This window comes from Ascaphus truei, chromosome 4 (genome assembly GCF_040206685.1).
Source record: "Ascaphus truei isolate aAscTru1 chromosome 4, aAscTru1.hap1, whole genome shotgun sequence".
In the NCBI taxonomy this organism is placed as follows: Eukaryota; Metazoa; Chordata; class Amphibia; order Anura; family Ascaphidae; genus Ascaphus; species Ascaphus truei.
Window position 1 is genome coordinate 245764924 of NC_134486.1, and position 23785 is coordinate 245788708.

The 23785-nt window shown below is 42.2% G+C and overlaps 1 protein-coding gene across 4 annotated transcripts in view; it reads left to right on the top strand.

Moving 5' to 3' along the window:
- Positions 1-23785, top strand: part of PKIB (cAMP-dependent protein kinase inhibitor beta) — a 194194-nt gene that overhangs the window by 161489 nt on the left and 8920 nt on the right. For 3 of the 4 annotated variants that reach the window (XM_075597167.1, XM_075597166.1, XM_075597168.1), the window contains one exon: positions 18944-19118. In XM_075597167.1, coding sequence (XP_075453282.1) covers positions 18971-19118 — 148 coding nt within the window. In that variant the 5' untranslated portion in view covers positions 18944-18970. Of the gene's footprint in view, positions 1-14503; positions 15418-18943; positions 19119-23785 lie in introns of those variants that run through there. The other variant, XM_075597169.1, reaches the window with a different exon arrangement.

Genomic DNA, 23785 nt, shown 5'->3' on the forward strand with positions numbered 1-23785 from the left:
CCCCTATGCAACGTGCTTGTGCTACTGGGTGTATTATAGTACTTCCAACAGTAATGTGGACGGAGGTAATAGGACCAGGTTTGGGATGAAATATGAGGAGCTCTGTTTTTGACATGTTAAGTTTAAGTTGGCAGAGGGCCATCCAGAAAGATATAGCAGAGAGACATTCAGAAACTTTGGTCTGTAAAGCACGTGTAATGTCAGGGTTTGAAAAGTAAATTTGTGTGTCGTCAGCATAGAGGCGATATTTGAACCCAAAAGATGTGATTAGGTCACCTAGAGAAAGTGTGTAAAGAGAAAAGAGAAGAGGTCACAGAGCCCTGGGGTTCCCCCACAGAGAGATCGATAGAGAAGGAGGAGGTGTTAGAAAAAGAGACACTGAAAGTACGATGGGAGAGGTAAGAGGAGATCCAGGATAGAGCTTTGTTCCGAATACCAAGAGTTTGGAGAATGTGAAGGAGAAGAGGGTGGTCCAGGTTGTCAAATGCTGCATACAGAGGTTGAGTAATTGGAGCACAGTGTAATGACCTCTGTCTTTAGCAACATGGAGGTCATTATTTATTTTAGTGAGGGCTGTTTCAGTTGAGTGAGCAGTGTGGAAGCCAGATTGTAGAGGTCTAGGAGAGAATAGGTGTTGAGAAAGTGGAGCAAGCGAGAGAATACAAGACACTCAAGGAGTTTTGAGGCAAATGCAGGAGGGAGACAGGACGATAGTTAGAAAGACAGGTTGGTTCAAGCTTGCTGTTTATAAGTAATGGTATGACTGTTGCATGTTTGAAGGAGGAGGGAAAGATATCAGAGTAGAGGGAGGGGTTAAAAAATGTGTGTGAGCATAGGGATTATAGTAGGAGCAAGAGGGTTGTATTCTTAAATAACACATGTAGGATATTGCATGGACTGCTCCTTTAAATGTAGTCCTAAATTTCATTACACCTTACACCCAGGACATACTTGAAAACAAGAGGTAACTCTCAATGTATTACTTCCTGGTAAAACATTTTTAGAAATAAAATAAAGAAGGGATAGAGTAGAAGCAGAAATCATGTTCAATATACTGGGAATTGTTGCTAATGGATTAATCCTACAAATAGAATGCAGTTTGTTTCTCGCCAAGAGCAAAACCAACTCTAAGCAATTTAGTGTTGCATTAGTGCTGTAATAGATGCAAATCTTATTTTATGATAATATTGTATGGAAGCATACACATTAAGATGAAATTATATAAGACATAAGTACTATGTACAGTATTCTAGGCACAGCGACAGTATTCCAGAATCTCAAGAAAAAACATATCCGGTCAACTTTATTTACAAGTATCCTTAATAATAAGCTTAAATTAGGTCTTTGTTATAGTCATGTACAGTAAATAAAAAGTTCATCAAATTAACAGACCTGGAATTATCACAAAGGTACAAATCAATGCTCATTAAAGGCTTAATTAAGTTAGAGAAAAAGTTCTAATTGTGGCCATTTTCCTTGGAGGAATTTCTTTTTGTACCTCTCTGTTACATTTTCATACACAAAAGAAAAAGCAAAATGAAAGCTAAATTTATCACCGATGTTGATGACAGATTTAAAATAAAAAGGAGTAGCTGGCATACAGATAAGGAAACAGCCTCCATAGAGAAAAGATAAAGTGAGAGAAGTCCAGGATAGAGAGTGCTTAGAAAAAATGCCCCAAACTACACTTGGAAATGCAGAACCAGATTAAGACCCTCTTGGGCCCCTTGGCACCAAGCCTCTCCTTGAGGCGGCCCTCCTCCTGCACCTTCGCTGCATCATGACATTCCATTGTTAAGTGACATTGTGATGTCATGGCAATGCATCAGTATGACGTTGTGGCTTTATTTGATGTTGGGTCTCCATGACAACGTGACACTGCAGGAGGAGGGTCGCTCCTGAGAAGGTATAAGACAGCTCTCCCTCCCCCCCCCACCTTACTTTGGGTGAGGTCTGGGGATTCTGCAGCTCCCACGTCGCGCCCGACCGGAGGAAGGAGCTGAAGTTGAATCCCGGAGCCGACGGGAGGAGGGACAGTATGGCAGACAGTGACCACCGGGTTGTTGCATGGGGAGCTGGGGGGCTGCAGCACCGGTCCACCGCAACCTACGGGGGGCCGGAGGGGGCCCTATCCTTGGGGGCCCCTAGGCACGTGCCTAATCGATAATTTGACACTTGAAATTTAAAAACAAAACAAAGGAAACACATGTGCCTCCAATTTGGCTACCATCTTGATTGTGGTCAAACTGTAGCCTTGGAAATGCAGTAACATATAGACAGGACAGCACAGAGAAGGATTTACCACAAACATTGCATTAAAAATAGCCTTTATTCAATCATATGTAATCACTTCTTCTATCAGAAGCTACCACCTAACATTGGAGTACTGACTTACATGGTAGGAGGCTGACACACAGGCTAGGGTTGGCAGATGCCCTCTCATGTAGGGGATCAGAGGTCTATCTTTTCAAGTACACCAGTCTTTCATTGTGGGTGAAGACCTTCAATATGACCTGGGTTAGGCTGCGCTTATAGTGCCGGCGACAGCGACACGACGTCGCTTTAAAACAAATTAAGCCATTGTGTGCGCTTATAGTAAGCGAGGAGCGACGGATTGGTCGTGGTCGCTGGAAGTCAAGTCAATTTGATTTTTCCAGCAACTACAGCGTGATGTCACCGTCGTGTCGCTGCGCTGGCGACGGCACTATAAGCGTAGCCTAAAGGGTGTCTACCCTAGTGAGGGACAAACACAGAGTGGTTTATCACTGGCTTCCCCCCTTGTGATTCCTGGTCCTGACAAGTGGGACCTCAATCTTAAAGCTTAGTCTTTTTAAGAATATCCTGGTCTCCCCTAGGAAGAGGGCTTAAACAAAAGCTGGGAGATTACACCTTAACTTCACTACTGGTGGCCACAAAGAGTAAGACTACAATCCGATACTTTCATATTTATTTACTGCTTCTCTTCCACCTGTCCTAGAACACTTGGCACCAAGGACAACCTTTCTGAGCAATTCAAGGCTGTTCTTGTCTCTACTGGAGATTATTCGGGACATATGACTTCCTGGCTGAACCTCTTTCACTGAAAGCAAGGCTTTGTCAATAAGAGAGAAGTTAAGTCCAGCACCTACTAACGGTTTTAGATAGAGTGTACAGTAGCTTTTTTCGTTTGATAAAATATTTACAAAGCTTTATATTTTATTGTAAATAAAAGTATTAGCCTAATTTATAGATTGCTACAGATGTAGCCAACGTTATTCCAAGCTCTGGCACGATGCAGCAGACATACACAACGCACCAGTGGGTGAATCAACAATTGTTTTAAATCAGCCATGCGCTGGAAGGGGACGGATCTAGTGTGCCATTTCATCCAATGTGTATTTTGATATGATTTCTACACAATTCATGTGGTTTATGAAGTTAAGAAACAGAATTGTAGGCATAAGTAAGTGACAAAATAGTTGATGTTTACTAGAAGCCCTGATAATTTTAGTTTATGGATTTCATTACGTAAGCATGACTAATTACGTAAAAATAAACCTTTGAACATTAGAGTTTTATGCAATATCATATAATTATTTGGGGGAATCTACACTTTGCCAGTGGTAATATGTGGCACAGGAAATCCAACCTAAATAATTTAAACATATATGACTCATTAGAAAGAGGAAAGTCTTAGATAGTCATCCTTCAGCGCACTTGGACAGATTTCTACTTAATTAAATTCACATCAGCCATTAGCTCTGAGTAGGCTAATAGCAAGTGTTCCCTGATTGTATGCTAAACTGTTATGCCGTTTTTGTAATGTGCAAATTACCATTTAAACTCTTTAGGCAACTGTGTTGTAGAACGTGTTTGTGGCCAAATTTAAACATTTCAAGCTGGCAGTTGTACCTTTTGCTTGATTGAAGTGTGACCTTTTGAATATAAATGGGCCGTAAGTGTAAATGGGTTATTGGCATTACAAATAATCGTAAGGCTGTCAAGGTACTTGAAATAACATTTTCTCTTTTAATAAAATTGTACTGTGTAATGTATAGTTAGTTATACTTGTAATGTAACTGCCACCAAAACATGTTTAACTCTTCTGCTGTCCGAGCAAAGTGAATGTTCTGCCGCACACAAAGTAGGGTTCCTGGAGTAAGAAGGATATTTTAAAGATTTTTAATGACACAGAAAAGCACTACGTTTCGGAGAGACCCTTTTGTCAGGTGGGGGTGTGCCCTTTTTGGACAAGGGGGCACTGCAGAAACTATTGCATTGTAGGCCCCTTGGACAGTGAAAGTGTCAATTAAGGATCATTGTGTGTGCAACCTTCGGTGGACTAATTGGAATGGTGAAGGGAATCGCTTTGGCCTGAAAATACCTGAGGGTTAACCTGAAAAATAGGGCCTACTCCAGGATACAGATAATAAAAAATGGAGTAGGGGTAGACTGATGGGAACAATGATGGGGAAAGACTTTGGCCTGGGCGTATGAGAGGGTTAGCCTGCAAAAGAGGGCCAAAAAGGGTTCAACATATAGACTTAAGAAAAGTGCAATAAGTGAGATGCATTTCTGATACTGGATTGGGAATGTCATACTTGAGGCAGAAAGATCTCATCTGGCCAATCTTTTGATGATATGAGGAGGAAGGAGTGACCTGAAAACGAAAAGTCATCGTTTTAAAGGATACAAATATCTTGGTTGTCAATGGTTGATGGTCGATGAGGAGCGTTCAGATTTCGGGAGACAGGAAGATCATGAGAAGTGCCTTCACTAAATATTTGACACCAAATGTTACGCATTATCAGTTTTCGAGTGGTCATAGTTTTTTCCCCCAAAGTTTGCTTTTGTAAGGAAGGGGGCTGATTTTGTGGAGACCATAAACTAGCCTGGTTTTAGGAATCTGTAGAAAACCATATGGATGGATGGCTGCTGATAGTACCAGATTGGTAGGAGGTTGGAAAGCGTATGTGGCTAGAATTTGGCAGGAGGGGACCTTCAATAGGGAGGCGACATTTGGGAACTGGAGAAGCAAATGTTTGGAAGCCTTTCAAGAGTAACTTGACAGATGAATTTTCCACAGTAGAAGGCCTCTCTGGGTGACTGATAGATGATGCTGCATGCCTGAGAGGTAAAGCTTGATGTCGCTAACTAATAGCTGAGGGTTGTAAAACATTATGTGGAGAAGATGGGAATGACTTCCATGGAGAACGGATGAGATGCACGTTGAATGAGGGATAGGAAAATATAAAAATTTGACCAGGCGATAGTGTAGGTTTTCCTAGTGTAGGTTTTCCTAGGGTTGGATGCAAGGGCGTTAAATTGTGAGGAGAACAGACTTAGGTTATGATTAGGTCCCTGAAGCCTGGGGGTAAAGTTGAATTCAGTTTGACATTAGGTACTGTAGGTGGTGAAAGAATTCCTTTAACTGAAAGCGAGAGGGCATCAGCTTAGAGGTTGGTAGTTCCGGGAATACATTTACTGTGAATATGACATTTATGGTACAAAGAGAGCCATGTCAATCTCTGCATAAACAACATAATGAATTAAGAAGATAATCTAGCTTTACTGAGGACTTCAGAGCTAGCTTTGTTGTCCTTATGAAATTGGACTGTTTGATGAGTCCAGTTATGGCCCCATGTGCAAGCTGAAAGGATTGGCCCATTTTGAACAGAGAATAATTTTGTCTTGAGAAATGGCTGCGAAGCCATGTGTGATGGCAAAGCACCTGTGAAGACTTGAGAAGAACAGGAAATGAGAACATGAGGAAATAGAGAACAGCCATTCCAGTGTTGAGGAAGCTTGTTTACATTGATAGATCGGACTAACTGAAGAATTTATGAGAATGGGTAGCGAAGTGTCTGAGCTGGATTAGAGTAGTGAGAAAAGGAATGAAATAAATAAGCACCCTTGGCGAATGATATGCAGGGCGAAGTTGGGGTAACCAGAACTCTTGCCTTGAACAGGAATGTCTGATAGAGAATTAATTGACTGAATTCTAGATGTGATGGAGTTTACCCAAAGGTGGCTCTGGAATCCAAGGTAATTCCCTGGAACTCAGGTGACAGGAGTGATGATTTTGTCTTGCAACAGAGGAACAAAGAGCTTGTAGAATAGATTGATTATTTTTTTGAGACTGCCTGAAGTGGTGTCTGGGGGTTCTATAAGGAGAAAGTCGTCAAGAAGATGAATTACGATGGGACAGTGGGATGAATTGAGTAGCAACCAGCATAGTGTTTCTGTGAATACAGTAGGTTGAACAGTTTAGGGCTACTTTTGGAGCCGAATGTTAGGCGGACAGAAAAATAGTAGTAATCCTGCCATTTGATGCCGTGGAGATGCCAGAGAGAAGGGTGAATAGGAAGTAGTACTGTATGAAGGCGACTGAGATATCTTTGGATAATCAGGAACATTTGCTGAGATGCTTGATGTAGTGGATTGCAAGTACACTGTAGAGATATTTTTTTGGAAGGAATTAGAGAGTTGATAATTGTAACTGTCTTGCAGTGTGGGGCTGATAAATCGATGATTAGCCTTTTTTTGAGGGAAACTCTAGTTGCTATACCAATTGGGCTGACTCACTAAGATGGGAATGGCAGAGAGGGAAAAGGGCCTACTATATAACCTTTTGATAACTCTTTGTCGATGAGTTGGTCGACTATGGTTGACGTATTGTTGAAAGGAGGTTGGGGCATTCGTTGGTGGAGGTGGGAATAGAAGAAAAACATGAATGAAACCCTGAGATGCCTGAGACGAGGAAGTAGACTAGGGGCCCTATTCAAGTAGATTCGATGTTATCACTGCAACATCGAACGTGTTGGTATGTTCCTACCGTAATCTATGAAGTTTGTGTAAAAGTGCATATTCAGTAAGATATAACGCTTGGTACAAAAATGACATACCGCTCAGGTTTGTAGTTGCTTTAGAAGCAAAATGACATGAATGTGCAATTTCCCTCCAGAGTCTGAAATGGGGCTTTGAGGAAAGTATATTTAAATAAAAACACATCTTAAAATATATCATAAAGTCCAATCAGTTTAAATACCCTTGTAATGAAGTGTCAGACCCAACAGTATTAGAACTCACATCACTGCCATTCAGGACAGCAGCTTTAGCATTAAACTGAACCAGATGCTGGGAAATGCTGTTGTCACAGCATACTTTGGCTTTTTTTTTTTTTTAATAAATAAGTTCTGTAGTATTAGATAATAATTACTTTATTTTAATTAAACTTTTAATACCATTTGAATCAACTTTCAAGCATCCTTTGATTTCTATAACAGGGTTTAGCCCACTTCCCAAGCCATACAAGATCTTTGCAACACTTTCCTGTTTGTGATAATTTGTTGCCAATTTTCCCAGCAGTTTGAGCTGTAAACTAACAATAGATAATATTACCATAGTAATACCAGGATACATTGTAGCTGCTGAGGTATACTGACTGAAGGATTGATGTAAACTGAAAGGCAGCCATTATGTTCGGCACACAATCAGGATTTTGACAGATTTCTAAGAGGAGGACAAAACGATTGCCAGCATAGGTAAGAATGTAGAATTATACATTGCCCCATCTTTACATCTAAAAATAAGAAAAAAGGGGGAAAGCAGTATTGTTGCTTTAAATGCAGACCATTTCCATTTTCTGGTTGCCAGTTCAATGTTCCTTGTGCATAAAAATGAGCACACTTGAGACACCTGAGAAACGTGACAGCATCTGGTTTAGAACATGTGCACTTAACATGTATTAAGTCACTTATCGAAACTACCTGAATAGGCCCCTAAGTCTTGAGAGGGATGGTATTTCAAGTCATTTGTCAATGCAGAGACGTTGACTCAGGGGCGTCCTAATCATGGATCTGTAGAAAGCTGTTTCGTGCATAAAGTCTTTGTGTGGGCTTGCCTGCAATTGGAACAAATATGTAAGAGGTAACATATGCTGTAGCAGCATCCCTGAGTGTTGAAATTATTGCAGACTGGAGAATAAATATTGAATGGTCCTGCCCCATTTGTCGGTTAGAAGGAGGTCAGTTGAAGGAGTGGGCATAGTGCATGAGATATTGAGGAGAGGGGGCAATTTTTGGAGAAGTGAGTTGAGAATCTTGAATGGACAGGGGGGGGGGCGGATTAGAAGGAAGAAATTGCCACATAACTGACATGCGGCTGCTTTTATGCCAGCTAAGTGGCGGCAGAATAGCTCATTGTCCAAGGTGCTTCAGCCTAGGTTGAGATTTAATTGGCAATGAGCAGCTGCGGCTTCTGCTTAAAATGAGTGATGGTAGTCATAGAAAATAGTACCTCAGTATCTATATCCCAAATTGACTAAATTATATAGATAGTGGTCAAATTATTCTCTTCTGTTGGAAAAGACAAGCACATTATATTTCTGTATAATCTGAAAGCAAAGACTAATTCCAGTATGGTTAATTTTTGGGAGAGAGAAGGATCTTTAAATTTGAGAATAACAGAGATATATTCTATTATCTATATGAGCTGACGAAGAAATCAGAAGTGATACCAGATTGGTGTCTTTGCCTTCTAAAATGTCTTTGTGGAGATGAACAAGGTGAGAACTGATGACATATCTTGAACAGGGTGGACAGGAATGGAATCTAGTTGGTGAGAGGGTTGGTGTGGTTTGTGGATGTGAGATTTCAGCAAAGAGAGGCAGCTTTGGATGTTGAGTATTGATGAGGAGGCTGAGAATTTGGGAGGTTGAATTTGAGGAGGCGCTAAAGTAGGGTATACTGGCGATGAGGATGAATAATTGGAATATAGTAGGTGAAATATGTCTGCTTTTTTTGGCAGTGGCGAAATGAGGGATGCTGTCAGGACCTGCCATTGTGGCCATTCCCATTTGGTACTGACACGTCCTTGAAAGTCTGATATCTTCGGTTTCGTTGCCTCAATCAATATAGCTGAGATTTCAAGTTGATTTCCTTTGCCTCTACCAAGATGGCTGTCAACAGGAAAGTGACTTTACTCTCCCACTCTGAAGTCCCTGTGGCAATCTTGCTTCCTGGTATTTCCTGTCTTCCCTTCCCTTTCAGGAAGAAAGCCTAAGATTGAAAGGGCAATTCATTGTACCTGGCCGTGCTTTTTAAATGACTGTCATTCCCACTCAGTCGTTGCCTGAGCAAGGTACCTTACCCATGTGCTCCCAGACACTGGCTGTTTCAGCCATGTTCCAGCCATGTCTCTTGCCGTGGCCTTTGGCAACGTCACCTCGACTACTCTGCCTTTCTCCTGCCCCGACTTTGGAACCGTGACCATGACAATTCTGCCTCTCCTGCCCTGACCTTGGAACCGTGACCTCAACTAAGCCACTGCATTCTGCGCTGACCCCAGAACTTGACCCCACTATCCATACTCATTTAGGTTCCAGAACTCGGGATGGTTCTATACTCCCCAACTCTGCTCAGCGTGTCTGTCTCATGGACAGTAACTAGCGATGTACACAAACATAACAGATGCCATATATGGCAGATAAGGACCACTTCCATCTAATCTGCACTTCTCTTTTTCCTAAGCTCCTGTAAAAGCTTACATTTCTTTGACCATTTTCTTACTGTATTTCAGCATCTATTCCAATAATTGCTGACTTCCCTTATTATACTAGGTTTCACTACTTCCGTTGGAATAGTCTACTTTCTCTTCAGTAAAGTACTTCCTCATGTCTGCTATGATGTGTAGGTGTAAATACAGGATAGCAGAACTATTATGAAAAGGCGGAATGACAGAACAAGAGGGTGTGAAGGGAAATCGACTAAGGGGAAGTGCTGAAAAGTGCTGTATCTGTATTGAAAGGGATTTTCTGTTTTCTTTGCATGTGTTTGTACTGAATTGCTATACTCCCTCAGCGCTAACAATATAAACTCCAACATTCAAAAAGGAATGAAAAACCTTTCTTTTTAAACAAAGCATGGCAAACAGACCCTTGCAGCTAGCTTTCCTGCTCCCATTTGTGTTGCCCACCTTTTGTTGGTGTTCTTTGTTGTTCCCCCTAGTATATGTTTTCTTTCGGTAGGTCCCGGGTTGTAGGTCTGAGATGGTTGCCCTCCCTAAGTTCCTACACGCGCTCTAGTACTGAGTTTCTTGGCGAGTAGCGCGTTAGAAAAAAATTGATGCAAATAAAGCTGTATAATCGATAATGAAAGAAGGAATATTCACACAAGCTGCAGTGTGATAGTGCAGATCAGACACTACCTACTCAGAAAATCCCAGTGACTTGAATGGGAGACTCACCAGTGCATCAGATCCGACCAGCACTCTCACACTGTAACCCTTTAGCTGCCAGAGGGATCTGTAATGCATTACATCCTCTCTAGCAGTGAAAGCGTGATTAATAGCCCCTTTTGAGTACATTGTTTTTAAGAATCCATATCTTACTTAATGCAGAATTAGCAATGATGGTTCGGGAAAAAAAGAAATGTTCTTGTTTAAAGTTTTAATATATTGTAAAGGTACGAGGCCCACCCAATCTCCTATGGGCCCCTATGTGCATGATCTGCCCCCAGTTACATGTTAGTGTAGTATGGTGCACCTGCTGGCTCACAGGACTCCTGAGTCTTCCGGCTCGTTGGTAGTGGGGATTTCACCATGACAGGCGTATGAGGTAGTTCTGAGTTCTACTCACAGTTGGTACAGCTCCTCCATCCCTTCCAGATCCCCATGATAGCAGGGAGGAGTTTCTGGAAGAGAACTCCTGTGTGCATCTTCTTCCTGAATAACTCCAGTCTCAGGCAAGAAGGGTCTTTGAATTAAGGGCATCTTTATTTGCATCTTGCATGGCAGACTGCCCGTCATAGCGGCCGGTACTTAGCCGCACATCATATAGCTGCACATCATAAGGAAGTTCCCTCCTGACTCTGTAATAGAGCCAGGGATATTTCTGCCACCTCTCCCCTAAGAGAGACTACCAGCTGTGCCAGAGCCCTGGACACAGTGTGGGGTCAGCTTGTCACTCTGCCACTTGAGCTGCACAGACTCACAGCTCTTGCACCAGACACTTGAACTCTGCAGACAGGCTTGAACCCAGGATGAACAGTCTAACTTTAGGAAGTGATGCGTAATATATAGATTCCAGAAGGCCCACCCCTGAGTCACTAACAGTGGACACAGAGCATGCTGTCACTTCCTTTGCTACACCTTACACATCACAAGGGGGGTTGAGAGCAAACCTCCATGATGACTTTTGGCAAACCTACCCTCTTAACAGGAATTACAGCACAGAATGGGAAAGGCATGTAACCTAATTTTACACAGGGCTACAATATGCTAATGGACTTTGAAAAGCAACACACTCTCCATTCTTAGAATTACTTTTTTAGCTGAACCGTGCTATTATTCGCTAGAGGGATCTCCCGATTTTTAAATATTTACCCTTTATTTTTATAAATAAGTTTTATGGAAAGGTATCAATCATTGCATATTCTATATCAGGAGTGCGCAAACTGGAGGCACAAGATTTTCCTTGGGGGCCGCGGGCAGTTGCAGAGGGGGATCGCGTGAGGCCTCTGTAACTCACTTACCGGGATTCAGATTTGTATGGCAACGCGGTGTCAAATTACGCCGCAGGACCATGTGACGTGATGTCACATGACCCATTGCCTTGGCAATGCGACGTCAAATGACTCTGCGGGGTCTCGATGTGACGTCACATGACCCCACGGCGTCATTTGACGCTGGAAACAAGGTAAGGTGGGTGCGAGCACCGGGGGGAGCAATCAGGGGGGGGGCACACAGCTCCATTAGTTTGTGCACCCCTCTTCTGTCTGCCAATGACAGTACAGTAAATGTGCATAGCATGTTTAACATATTGTCTTTTTTCCTTTTAACAGCCACAAAAATCATCATCTTCAAACATGGATCACAGAGTTACCATTTTACTATTGACCTTCTTTATGTAATGAAATGAAAGTAAAATCAAAGCTGATCACAGGGGCCATGATAACGATAATGTCAGTGATATAAACAGGGTGAAAACAGAGCATGTGATTTGTTTTCAATGAACAAACTTTCAGGTGCCTACAGCAAATCCCTTGGCTAAGGAGGGGAAAGGGCAAAATTGATCTTGATGCATAGTCCTACATGTCTGTATTGGTAAAGTAGATAGATATGAAGGAAAGTTGTGGCAAAAAGTAGAGAAAACCCAGGTAGATTTTTTTGCTATGATTTAAATCTGCATTTCTTTTCAAACCGGGTTTAATATAGCCCAGAGGAGAGAACACAAGGTAAAGACAGATGTAAAGGTCACAACGAGTTTATGGAAGGAATCATTGTGTTGACTCTTGTATTGATTACATTAGACAGGTGCATCTAGTTCTCTACAGCCTCACCATTCACCTGCTCTTCTTGCAATCCCTTGTACTTGGGCGCTGTCAGTATGGAATACGGGCTTTCCAAGCTTCCGCCTGTAGTGTAAGCTATTGTGAATATCATTTTCTCTAAAGGTAGGAAGTAGCAGGAACACAAAGACTGAAAGAACCGAGTCCAGGACAACAAATGCAAAAATACTTGAAGGGAAATAGTGGTAGTGGATATTCAGAGTTGAGTGCAAATAGCCGCACGGCTATTCGCACTCAGTAGAACTTAACTGAGTGCGAATAGCCGAGCTTTTATGAACAGGTTTCTATGCCTTTATTCACTAGAAAACAATCAGAAAGTCTTATAGCTCAGTGGTTATGCTGCAGGCCATTAGCGTAGTGGACCAGGGTTCGATTCCTGGCAGGGATGTTTATTTTTTTCCATTTTTTTTTCTACTGAGTGCGAATAGCTGTGCGAAACACCTACTGACATTACAGTGTTCATAGCCGCACGGCTATTCGCACTCAGTAGAAAATAAAATTGAAAAAATAGACATCCCTGCCAGGAATCGAACCCTGGTCCATTATGCTAACGGACTGCAGCATAACCACTGAGCTATAAGGCCTCGTTCAGGGTGCTGGCTTCGGAGGGAGGGCGTGCTGGCTTCGGAGGGAGGGCGTGCTGACGTGCTTGCTGCAGTGAGAAACAAAGTATTCAATTTGAATACTTTTTTTCAAGGTAGCTACTGCCCTGCCTCCGAAGCCAGGCGTTGCCGCTGACGACAGCTCAGTAAACGAAAATTTCGTTTCTTGGAGCTGAAGCCGCGTCACAGGGACCAAGGCAGCCAATGAAATCATTCTTCAGAATGATTTCATGGCTGCAGCTTGGATACTTTAACCCTGCCGCCTGTAGCCCCGCCCCCTCCCCAACGCTGAAAAGTCAGCTGGGGGATAATCACATGTCGCCAGCAAACTCCCAGCACTGCCTCCCGCACGCCCCCCCTCCGAGTCCTCAGCTGCCTCCCTGAACGAGCCCTAAGACTTTCTGATTGTTTTCTAGTGAATAAAGGCATAGAAACCTACTGACATTACAGTGTTCATAGCAGCTCGGCTGTTCGTACTCAGTTAAGTTGAGTGCAAATAGCCGCACGGCTATTCGCACTCAGTAGAAAGAAAAATGGAAAAAAATAAACATCCCTGCCAGGAATCGAACTCTGGTCCACTACACTAATGGCCTGCAGCATAACCACTGAGCTATAAGACTTTCTGATTGTTTTCTAGTGAATTAAGGCATAGAAACCTGTTCATAAAAGCTCGGCTATTCGCACTCAGTTAAGTTCTACTGAGTGCGAATAGCCGTGTGGCTATTTGCACTCAACTGTGAATAGCCGTGCGGCTATTTGCACTCAACTGTGAATATCCACTGACGGAAATAGTTCCTTCCTACTCTGACTTTGACATTAGTTCAATGCATCTTTTTAGAGCTGGTATCCAGGGCAAACGTTTATTAAATGGTAAAAAGCTAGCTCTATGAGAAGTGAAAGATATTGCACACATCATCAGCAAACTGTAGTTTAGTAATGAAGACTGACACACACATACAAACGGACCCAACATTTTGGCCACAAGCTCTTTATGAGGAAATTATTTTGGTTCAGTTTGCGTTCTTTACTACTTCTTATTATGTATTTGTCATTACTGTTCTCATGAGGTATTTTTGTGAGTTTGTACGTTTTTGTACTTTTTATCAAACACAATACAGTATTTTGCTTTTATACTACATTACTTGTTCTGCATATTGCTGGTGTCAGTCTCCTAGTACAGATACAGTACCCGTTTACCATCAAGGCTAGGGGAACTTCCCTTTACTTTTGTAATTGTTTGTTAACACCCTTGTTTGAGATGACTGTGTGGGCGTCTAGCATTAGGGATTAGTAGTCTATCAGCGGTGCGCAAACTGGGGGGCGCCCCCCCCCTCAAATTATTTAGGGGAGGGTGCAGGCTGTGCGCCGAAACCTGGGGGCGGGCAGAGCAGCGCAGTGCACTGGCGGCCAAGCAGCTGATAAGCTCCGTGCTGCTGCTCTCTGTGCTTGCCGAGGGGGCGGGGCTTCTCTCTGCACACAGACACAAGCCTTCCTTCTCTTCCTGTCTGTTTACTCGCTCCAGTGTTCAGCAGCATGGGGGACCGCAGCTTGCAGTACAGTAGTAGTACTTTTACCTGGGGAGGGGGAGTGTGTTGTGATTGAGTGTGTTGTCTGTGTTGGTTGTGATATGAGTGTGTGTATTGTCTGTGTTGGTTGTAATTGAGTGTGTGGTGTGTTGTGATATTGTGTGTGTCTGTGTATTGAGGTGTGTGTGTGTTGTGGTGAGTGTGTGGTGTGTGTTGTGACTGAGTGTGTGATTGTGTTTTGATATATGTGTGTGTGTTTGTTTGTGTTGTGATTGTGTTGTGATTGAGTGTGTGTTGGTTGTGATATGTGTGTGGGGTGTGTTGTGATGTGGTGTGTGTGTGTGTGTGTTGTGGTGAGTGCTGTGATTGAGTGTGTGATTGTGTCTGTGTTTTGATATGTGTGTGTTGGTTGTGATTGTGTGTTGTGATGTGTGTGTTGTGTCTGTGTTGGTTGTTATTGAGTGTGTGTGGTGGGTGTTGTGATATGAGTGTGTGGTGTGTGTATTGGTTGTGATTGAGTGTGTGTTGTGATTGAGTGTGTGTGTTGTGTTTGTGTGTGTTGTGATTGTGTGTGTTGTGATTGAGTATGTGTGTCTGTTGTCTGTGTTGGTTGTGTGTTGTGTCTGGGTGTGTGTGTTTTGTGATTGAGTATGTGTGCTGTGTCTGTGTTGTGATTGTGTGCTGTGTCTGTGTTGTGATTGAACGCAGCGGTGCACAAACTGGGGGCGTACGCTCTCCCAAGCTTGGCGCTTGGGGAGACAAACAAAATTGACTTTGAAGCACGCTCAGCAGCAGTCAATTCACACACGCGCACACACACACACACAGCCACACAAACACACCCAGAAATAGCCCCGATCCATGCCCCCCCGCTCGTGCTTGCAAAATTATGCATGTGATGTCACCGCTTTCAGCGGCAGCATGGATGCAGCCTAACTTTGCAAGCGCGAGCTGTTGAAATATGTAAGTATTTAGACATATTTGTATTTACATTGTATACCGTTTAATAAAGGTTTTTTTTTCTTCATGTGATTTTGTTTTTTTTCTTGATGTGATTTTGATTACTACATCAGGCAGGGGGGGCCCGAGAAATGTCATGGATGAAAAGGGGGGCTCGGCATAAAATGTTTGCTCACCCCATGTCTATCTAATTTAGTTTTGTTCTATCTACTGATATCTGTTGTATATCTCTTTATTACTCTTCACAAATAGTGTGCTCTCAGAAACACATTGTGTAAGTAGCCAATATAAATGTACTTTTATTAATAATTATTAATAAGGCTTTGACTAGCCATAACTATATGTATCTACATGGCTAGATACACAATTATTTTTATTGTAGCCGGTATTCTCACCCTTTGGTGTGACATGGTGATCCGTTTTGCATGCAAGGTTGTCTTTTTCTTTAGGCACTTTCCTGCTGCCTTGGAGCATTAAATCATTGCTTTTCCAGGCACCCTGTGATTAACTCTGTTTTTTTGATCATTAAATTGTCTCTTGCTGGGACTCACTTGGATAGCACATGTACTAAGTAATGTAGAATTGAAAAGCAAGACGCCTATTGGGTCAGCTGTGTGTATGGATTTCTACATCAGATGAAATTATATTCAGACTTACACCCAAGCATACCAATTATTAAACAAATCACAGTTTGGGATTATTTATCCTGTTTGCTCTAGTCTAACCCACTCATGCATAAAGGATGTTCGTATGCAGATTTATAAAAAAAAAAACCTGCATGTCAGATGATTCACTAAAAAGTCAGTAAACTGGACAAGGAAGAGGTTAGGGACAGATGCAGGCAGTAAAACTCACCTGGTACTTCACAATGTTCATAAGCATTGTCTGGTTTGTGTGTGTGTGTGTGTGTGTGTGTGTGTGTGTGTGTGTGTGTGTGTGTGTGTGTGTGTGTGTGTGTGTGTGTTTTTTTTAAAAGCATAACTCATACAGTTTTAATATATTATGTAAAGAAATTGATTTTTTTATTTTTTATAGATGCTGTAAATAGAACTTTGCAGGCACAATGAGTCCCTGCCTAAAAAGCTTACAACCTACTTTTAGTACAGAGAGTTATTTATAGCAAGAATCTTACACTGCTATTTGAACTGGGTTTACAAATTTCAAATGCAGTGTCCTTACTAGAGATGGGTGAATTCTTTGGGCGAATTCGGATCCGCAGCGGATTGACTGGTTCCTTTGGTCCACGTATTTCAGCGGATCAATCTGAAAAAGGGTGATTTGCATTTTGCGTTTATTATTATTATTATTATTATCAATACACTCCAGATTCCGCAACCCATTGACGGATTTGTAGAATCCAATCCACGGATACTGCAATATGTTGGCTCCCACTTCACCAGCTTCTCCCCTCCTCACCAGCTTCTCCCCCACAAGCTCCTCACCAGATTCTCTGTGACAAGCTCCCCTCCTCACCAGCTTCTCCATCACATGCTCTTCTCACCTGCATCTCCCCTACATGCCTCCCTTTTCTCTCTCCCACTCCCTTTCTCTCACTCGATCTTCCCCCATTATTTCTCTCTCCCTTCTCCCCACTCCCCTTATCTCCCCCCTCCCTTTCTCCCCTCCCTCCCCCAACCCCGTTCTCTCTCCTCCCTTTCTTCTTCCCTTCTACCCCGGCCCTCTTTTCCCCCTCCCTCTCCCCTTCCTTTCTCCCTCCCCAACTCCTAGATCACTGGTGGGCAACAGGCAACCCACAGGGACGTCTCCAGCAGCCCCCAGCCTCATCTCTCCCAGGTTCCTTCCTCTCTTGTAACGTTCAGCCAGTCTCATGAACATGAGGGAGACGGTGTTACAAGCACAGGCGGAGCAACACATGGGGATAGAGCAACAAATGGAGCCGTAATGACAGAGTTAGGTGGGGGAGACATAGTGAGAGAGAATTGTGGAACACTGAGAAAGAGGGGTGAACTGTAAGACTGGGAGAGCAAAAATAGAGAGAGTGGTGGGAGGAGAAAGAGAGAGATCAGCGCAGAGAGGGGGATGGAGAAATGTTATACGGAGCGGTTATATGAGGCAATAGGAGTTCTAGGTAGCGGTTATATGTGGAGATCGGCGAGGTTATATGACAAACGTCTATGTGCTGCCCTTTTGGGGGCTGACAGGTCACACTTACGGCCTTTGCATTACGTTGCCCACCCCTGGTCTAAATGAACTCTTGAAACCTCTCTGATTGATGTATGTTTAAGTAACACCCCATATTCACTGGAGCTCTGGCAGCTGGCTCCAGGCGTGAAGGGGCAGGCAGCGAAATAAAACATGACGATGGTCATCTTTAATATGACCACTACATATGTCCGTTTGGAGATGTCACAGGGTGGAAGAGCTGAATATCTCCAAGAATAAGATGGCTGTGTTATGCGGAATCTGCCTGCCTAATGTCTAAATTGGAGTTCATGATGATGGACAACTTGGCCGGCCGCAGATATCCTTCAGATCTCATAACCCATAAGAGTTGGTTTGCATATGTGACTTTCCCCAGTTCTCGTATTTCATCTCACATATGATCTGGTCAGTTTGAGAGTTACTGTACATTTATTTTTGACCCTCCAGAAGCACTGTTTCTGCCGGTTTTGTAATTGTGTTTTTCTGTAGTATATTAGTAGTGATTTTAGACATTACGTATGTTGATGTATGTAGTTTGCTATGTTATATATATATATATATATATATATATATATATATTTCCCCATATTTTATATTAGGTTTTGGTACTTGAACTGCAACCCTGCATCAAGTGTTGCTATTTTCAATTCTTATAGATTAAAATATTAAATTATTTTGTGGAGGTCATGGAGTGCTCTTTTAACGTTCTCGGCATTTTCTCTCCTTTTTTTTTTATATGGGTATTTTGAGCACACAGAGCACCGCCCCCACAAAAAGGTGAAGGTCCGTCTCGAAACCCATTATACTTTGCCTGTAGTGAACCTATTACCTGATGGTTTTTTAAATCAATTATCTAAACTAATATGTTGATATATTGTCGCCTATTGAATCTATTTGGCTCCCACTATACTGGGTAAATGAAAAACTCAGTAGAACACAAAAAAATCTATCCACCCACAGTTAGCATTTGTCTAAATTACATACCCTTGAATTCATGTTGTGTTACTTTAGCATGTGTGTTGTTTTGCATATGCTTTTTTTTTTTTTTTTTTTAATCTACAACATAAATAACCCCCTCTGCCCATGTAAGTAATTTATAGCATTATTATTTTACTTTCATGTACAACCAACATTGTACTGTTTGTGCTTTACCATACTCCTCAGCTTACATGATGGGAGCATTCTCTGTGAAATTACTTTAAATCCCATATGAACTTATTACTATAAGGGTCTTGCCTGCCTGATGCTCTCTTTAAAGACATACCCATATTGAGAAGATACTCTATACTTAACTATTGTACAATATTTTATTTCTATTTTCACGATGCCTAAAAATTATGTACATTTTCTCTGTGTCCAATTATAGATGTTGCTATGAAGACAGAGGTCAGAAATGACTGATGTGGAGCCCGGGGAAACAGATTTTGCGGCATCAGAAAGAGCCGGTCGCCGAAATGCCTTACCAGACATCCTGGGTTCCCCAGCTGGAGCAGAGAGCTCTGAACTCTCACAGAAACTAGCAGAACTCTCTGTGTCTCAAGGTAAACATATCAGGACAAATAAACTAAGCAGTGCTAAGCCATAAGCCACCTTACACCTCATCCAATCCTTTTTATCCTAGTAGTTTTGATATCAACCAATCTCTGCTCAGCAACACTATGGGGCTTATTCTATATCCGCCGAAGCTAGCGATCGGGCTGCTATCGGGTTAAAATAGCTATTAAAGTCACAATTGGCTGCTTTAACGGATATGGAAAAGGCCCCTTTCAAAGATGTTTAACCTCTTCAGTGCCCTAATCACGTCCGGTGTACTGTGCATCAAGAAAAATGCCACCCCAGGGGCCCTTATGATGTACACTGTATGTCATTTGCCTCTACTTATTTTTTAGTGTAAGGACCCGCACATAGGGACTGCATCATTCTATACAGGATCTTGTTAAACAGCTATACTGAGTATACCACATGACTTCCCACAGCCTATAAAAATACTTCACAACAAGCTTGCTATCCTGGAGGCAGGTTCTCTTTTTCATTGCTGCTAGGAATCACCCAGACTTGCTGCTGGCTCTTGTGAAAACCTGTTATCGATTCTGGCTTGCCCTATTACTCTGCTGCTTGCTCCCTGCTCTGACCTTTGGCTTGATGAACTCCTCTCCTGTTTATTGCCTGCCCTGACCTTAGATCTTCTGACTACCGCATCTGCCTGCTCCTTCTTGAACTCTCTTCCTACGTTGCACCAGGGATCTGGACTCCTGGTTCCAGCTACCAATGAGCATCCCTATTGATCCAGTATTACTGACTGTCCCCATGGATTCTCTTTCGAACCTTGACAGTTTGTGAAGCCAAGAATAGACTCCATCCACCTGGAGAGACATGGCTGACAAACAGGAGATCCGCCATGCACTGCAGTACCTGCATGGTGAAGTCATCACTGTACGAGTGGAAAATGTTATGCTTCAGACTGCCACCCTTGCTGTAAAAATACAGGTGACTCTGGTACGGTGATCGTTCGCCCTGCTGTTCCAGTACTGACCTAACCCATTCCTAACCGCTTTGATGGGAAACCAGACAAATGTCAAGGTTTTTTTAACCAGTGTGAAATACATTTTCGTTTTCGTCAGACCATTTTTCTGGCCGGTCAAGCTAAATTTGTGTTCATCCTCTTTAAACTGATGGGGGATACTCATATGTGGGCTGCACCACTACTTGCTCAGAGTAGTTCACTTTTGGAAAATTATACTGAGTTTCAGAAAGCTTTCGACTGCAGAGCTTTTAGCCAGACAGCAGAATATGCTCTTCTGGAACTTTGACAATGCTTTAGTGATTTATCGACATATATTCAAGATCAAAACTTTGGCTGAGACCGATTGGACCAATAGTGCACAATCTACGATGTTTCAGATGTAGACTAAGAGATGATCTCAAAGAAGATCTAGTTTGTGTCGCCCATCCAAAGATTTGTTTCTGCAATGGTAGACCACATGCGCCATATTGACATCAGGCTGGGGGAACACAGAATGTAAAGATGTCACCCTGCGCTAGTACGCTCAGATATACACCCTGAAGTTACTAGGCAAGATTATCGAGATGCCTGAACCTATGCAGATTGGATTTACCAGGGGTCCCTTGGAACTGGAGGAGAGACAACTATGCAGGTCAGGAAATGAAGACGCTCAATGATGAATAGGTTCCATCAAGTAATAATGATTCTTCCCCAAAAGTGACTATACCTGGTCAACCTTCTCCTGATAGAGTTGCTACCTTTTCACTTTTGACGTTATCCGTGATGTTACATCGTCCTGGTCTGTCTCCTTATCAAGTAGACATCTTCATTGATTCAGGCTTTGGAAAATGTAATCAATGAACATTATGTACAGGAACACCAAATTCTGCTATTAAAGAACAATCAAGCTGAACCAGTGGAGTCGATTGATGGATCTCCATTAAATATTGACCCATTACAATGGAAATGATTCCACTCCTCCTGGCCTCTCTTAATCACCAAGAGTACATTTATTTGGATATAATCTTGGCTCCTAATTTTCCTGTCATTCCTGATTTGCAGTCGCTTAGGTTGCATAATCCTGTTATTGACTGGACTATGAGAACCCGAATTTTCTCTTCTACCTTCTGTCCCCAGAATTGTTTTCTGTGAAGACCTATTTCACCACCCCCTGATCCCGTACAGAATGTTTCTTGTTTGATTTAAAATAAGGTGGTAGCAAACTTGCTACCTGCTATATATTTTGACTTTCAGGGTGTAATTGCCACAAAGGATGCTGAGACGTTACCTCCAGGAATATGAATGTCCCATTAACCTGATACCTGGTGCTACAATTCCCCTTTATCATATTTACCTGCTGTCCGATCCAGAGACCGAAGTATTGCGCAAATACCTAAATGAAAACCTGGAAAAAGGGTTTATTACTCCGTCTAAGTCTATTACTCCGTCTAAGTCTCCCGCTGGGGCACCCCTATTTCTTCTTCCTAAAAAATAGGGAAACTTGAGATCGTGTATAGACTACCGTGCTCTGAATGAGATCACCATCAAGAAGAGATACCCACTTCTGCTAATTCCAGAACTGCTGGAACAAGTAAAGGACACCTTGGTCTTTACTAAATTGGATCTTTGTGGGGCCTATAACTTTGTTTGCATATGAGCTAACGATTAATGGAAAACAGCCTTCTGAACACGGTTCGCACACTTCGAATATCGGGTTATGCCCTTTGGTCTTTGCAATACTCCTGCCATCTCTCAGCATTTCTAAAACAATATCTTTCAGGACATTTTAGATCAGTTCCTTGTGGTATATCTTGATAACATTCTCATCTTCTCTAGTGACCCACAACTACACAGAAGCCATGTCAAGGAGGTATTGAGCCACCTACATGTTTTCAATTGTATGTCAAGCTTGACTTTTTTTGTTTTATCAGCCACAAATTGAATATATGAGGTATGTGATCTTGGCCTCCAGAATAGCTATGGATGAACTAAAGATTCAGGCCATACAGGAGTCGCCACCCCGTCCACAGATGTGATATCTCTACATGTGGTGGAAGTATGGACTGATCATAAGAAGTTAACACATTTACAGACTGCCCACTGTTCCAATTAACTTCTGACTCACTGGGCCTTATACTTTTCCCATTTCCAATTCAATATAACTTACAAACCAGGAAAGAACAATAGAAAAGTGGATGCTCTTTCACGTAAAGATCCACCCATGACATTACTGATATCTTCCAAATTGGTTCTACTTCCTTCACATGTACTGGCCGCAGTCAAAATATGCAACGCATTTCTTCACTGTGTAAGACAGGCTACTGAACATTTTTAGTCTTCAGCATGAATCTAATATTCATTAGTTCCTGTGAAACTTGTGCACAAATGAAACAAACGCAACAACCACTAGCAGGATTACTACAATCGATTGACAATCCTACCCTGGTCCTGTATCTCTGTCAACTTTATTGTAGAATTACCCCCACCCCCTCCGCCCCACTGAAGGTGATAATTCTAACAATCATTGATTCATTTTCAAAACTTGCTCACTTTGTGCCACTTCCTCATTTGCCCACAGTTCAAGGTCTGGCCAAGGTTTTCTTAAAAGAAGTATAAAATTTACGTGACCTCCCTAGTACGATAATTATGGCGATGTGTCGATTACGGCATATTCAAAAATCACTGACGTCTGGCTATAACTAACATCCTAACGGACAAAATGAATGTCTGAACCAAATCTTGGAACATTATCTTCAGTGTTTTACTAACACACACCAGTCAGACTGGACCACGTTTCTAGCAACTGCAGAATTCTCTTATAACAATTCCTGACATATGTCTATCAACCGTAGTCTATTCTTTGCCACCTTCGCATACCACCCATAAAAGCTTCCATCTGAAAAGGAAAGATCTCCAGTCCCAGCCATCTCCTACCTTGTATCCACACTGCAAAAGATTCACCAGAGTCTAACAATTCAATTGCATCAAGCAAAAACCAGATACAATAAGTTCACAGATCGTTATTGAACTCCCGCTCCAGTGTATCAATTGTGTGATCGGGTGTGGCTGTCTTTAAAATAACACCCCAAAGATGTTTGCTCCTACGTTTTTAGAAGAACGTTCTCTCTCATTCAGAAAATTAGCACCGTGGCTTATCGTCTCCAGTTACCGGCTTCCTGGAGGAAAGGTGGGAAGACCATCCGGCACTGAAAAGCTTAATATGAATGAAAACGTTGCATAATTCTGGGATATAAACAAATAGCTCTAATCCTTTATTGCCTTTAGTTTTCCCAGTATTATCCTTTGTATGTCTTGACTTTCCTTCTACCTGCACCTCTTCCCTTCTTTTCCTGCACCTCTCTCTCTAAACATCCAAGCATGTGTAGGGAGGGCACTTACTGCAGTCACTGCACGTAATCGTGAAGCCGCTTTCTTTTTTGATTGTTATAACTGATGAGAGAACTCTAAAACGAGTATTACATTTCTATAGGGCTCACCATTTCATCACCCACTTCAATGATATTACTGTACAATCCTGAATCCATTACATTAAGTACAATTTGTACATTATATTGAGTACAATACACCTATACCAAATGTTCCAATATGTCCTATTTTATTTGTTTCCTTCTCTGCTCTACTCTGCTTTGATTATAAGCTCTGCATCACATGTAAACTCCGCTGTTTGCAATTGTATGAAGCACC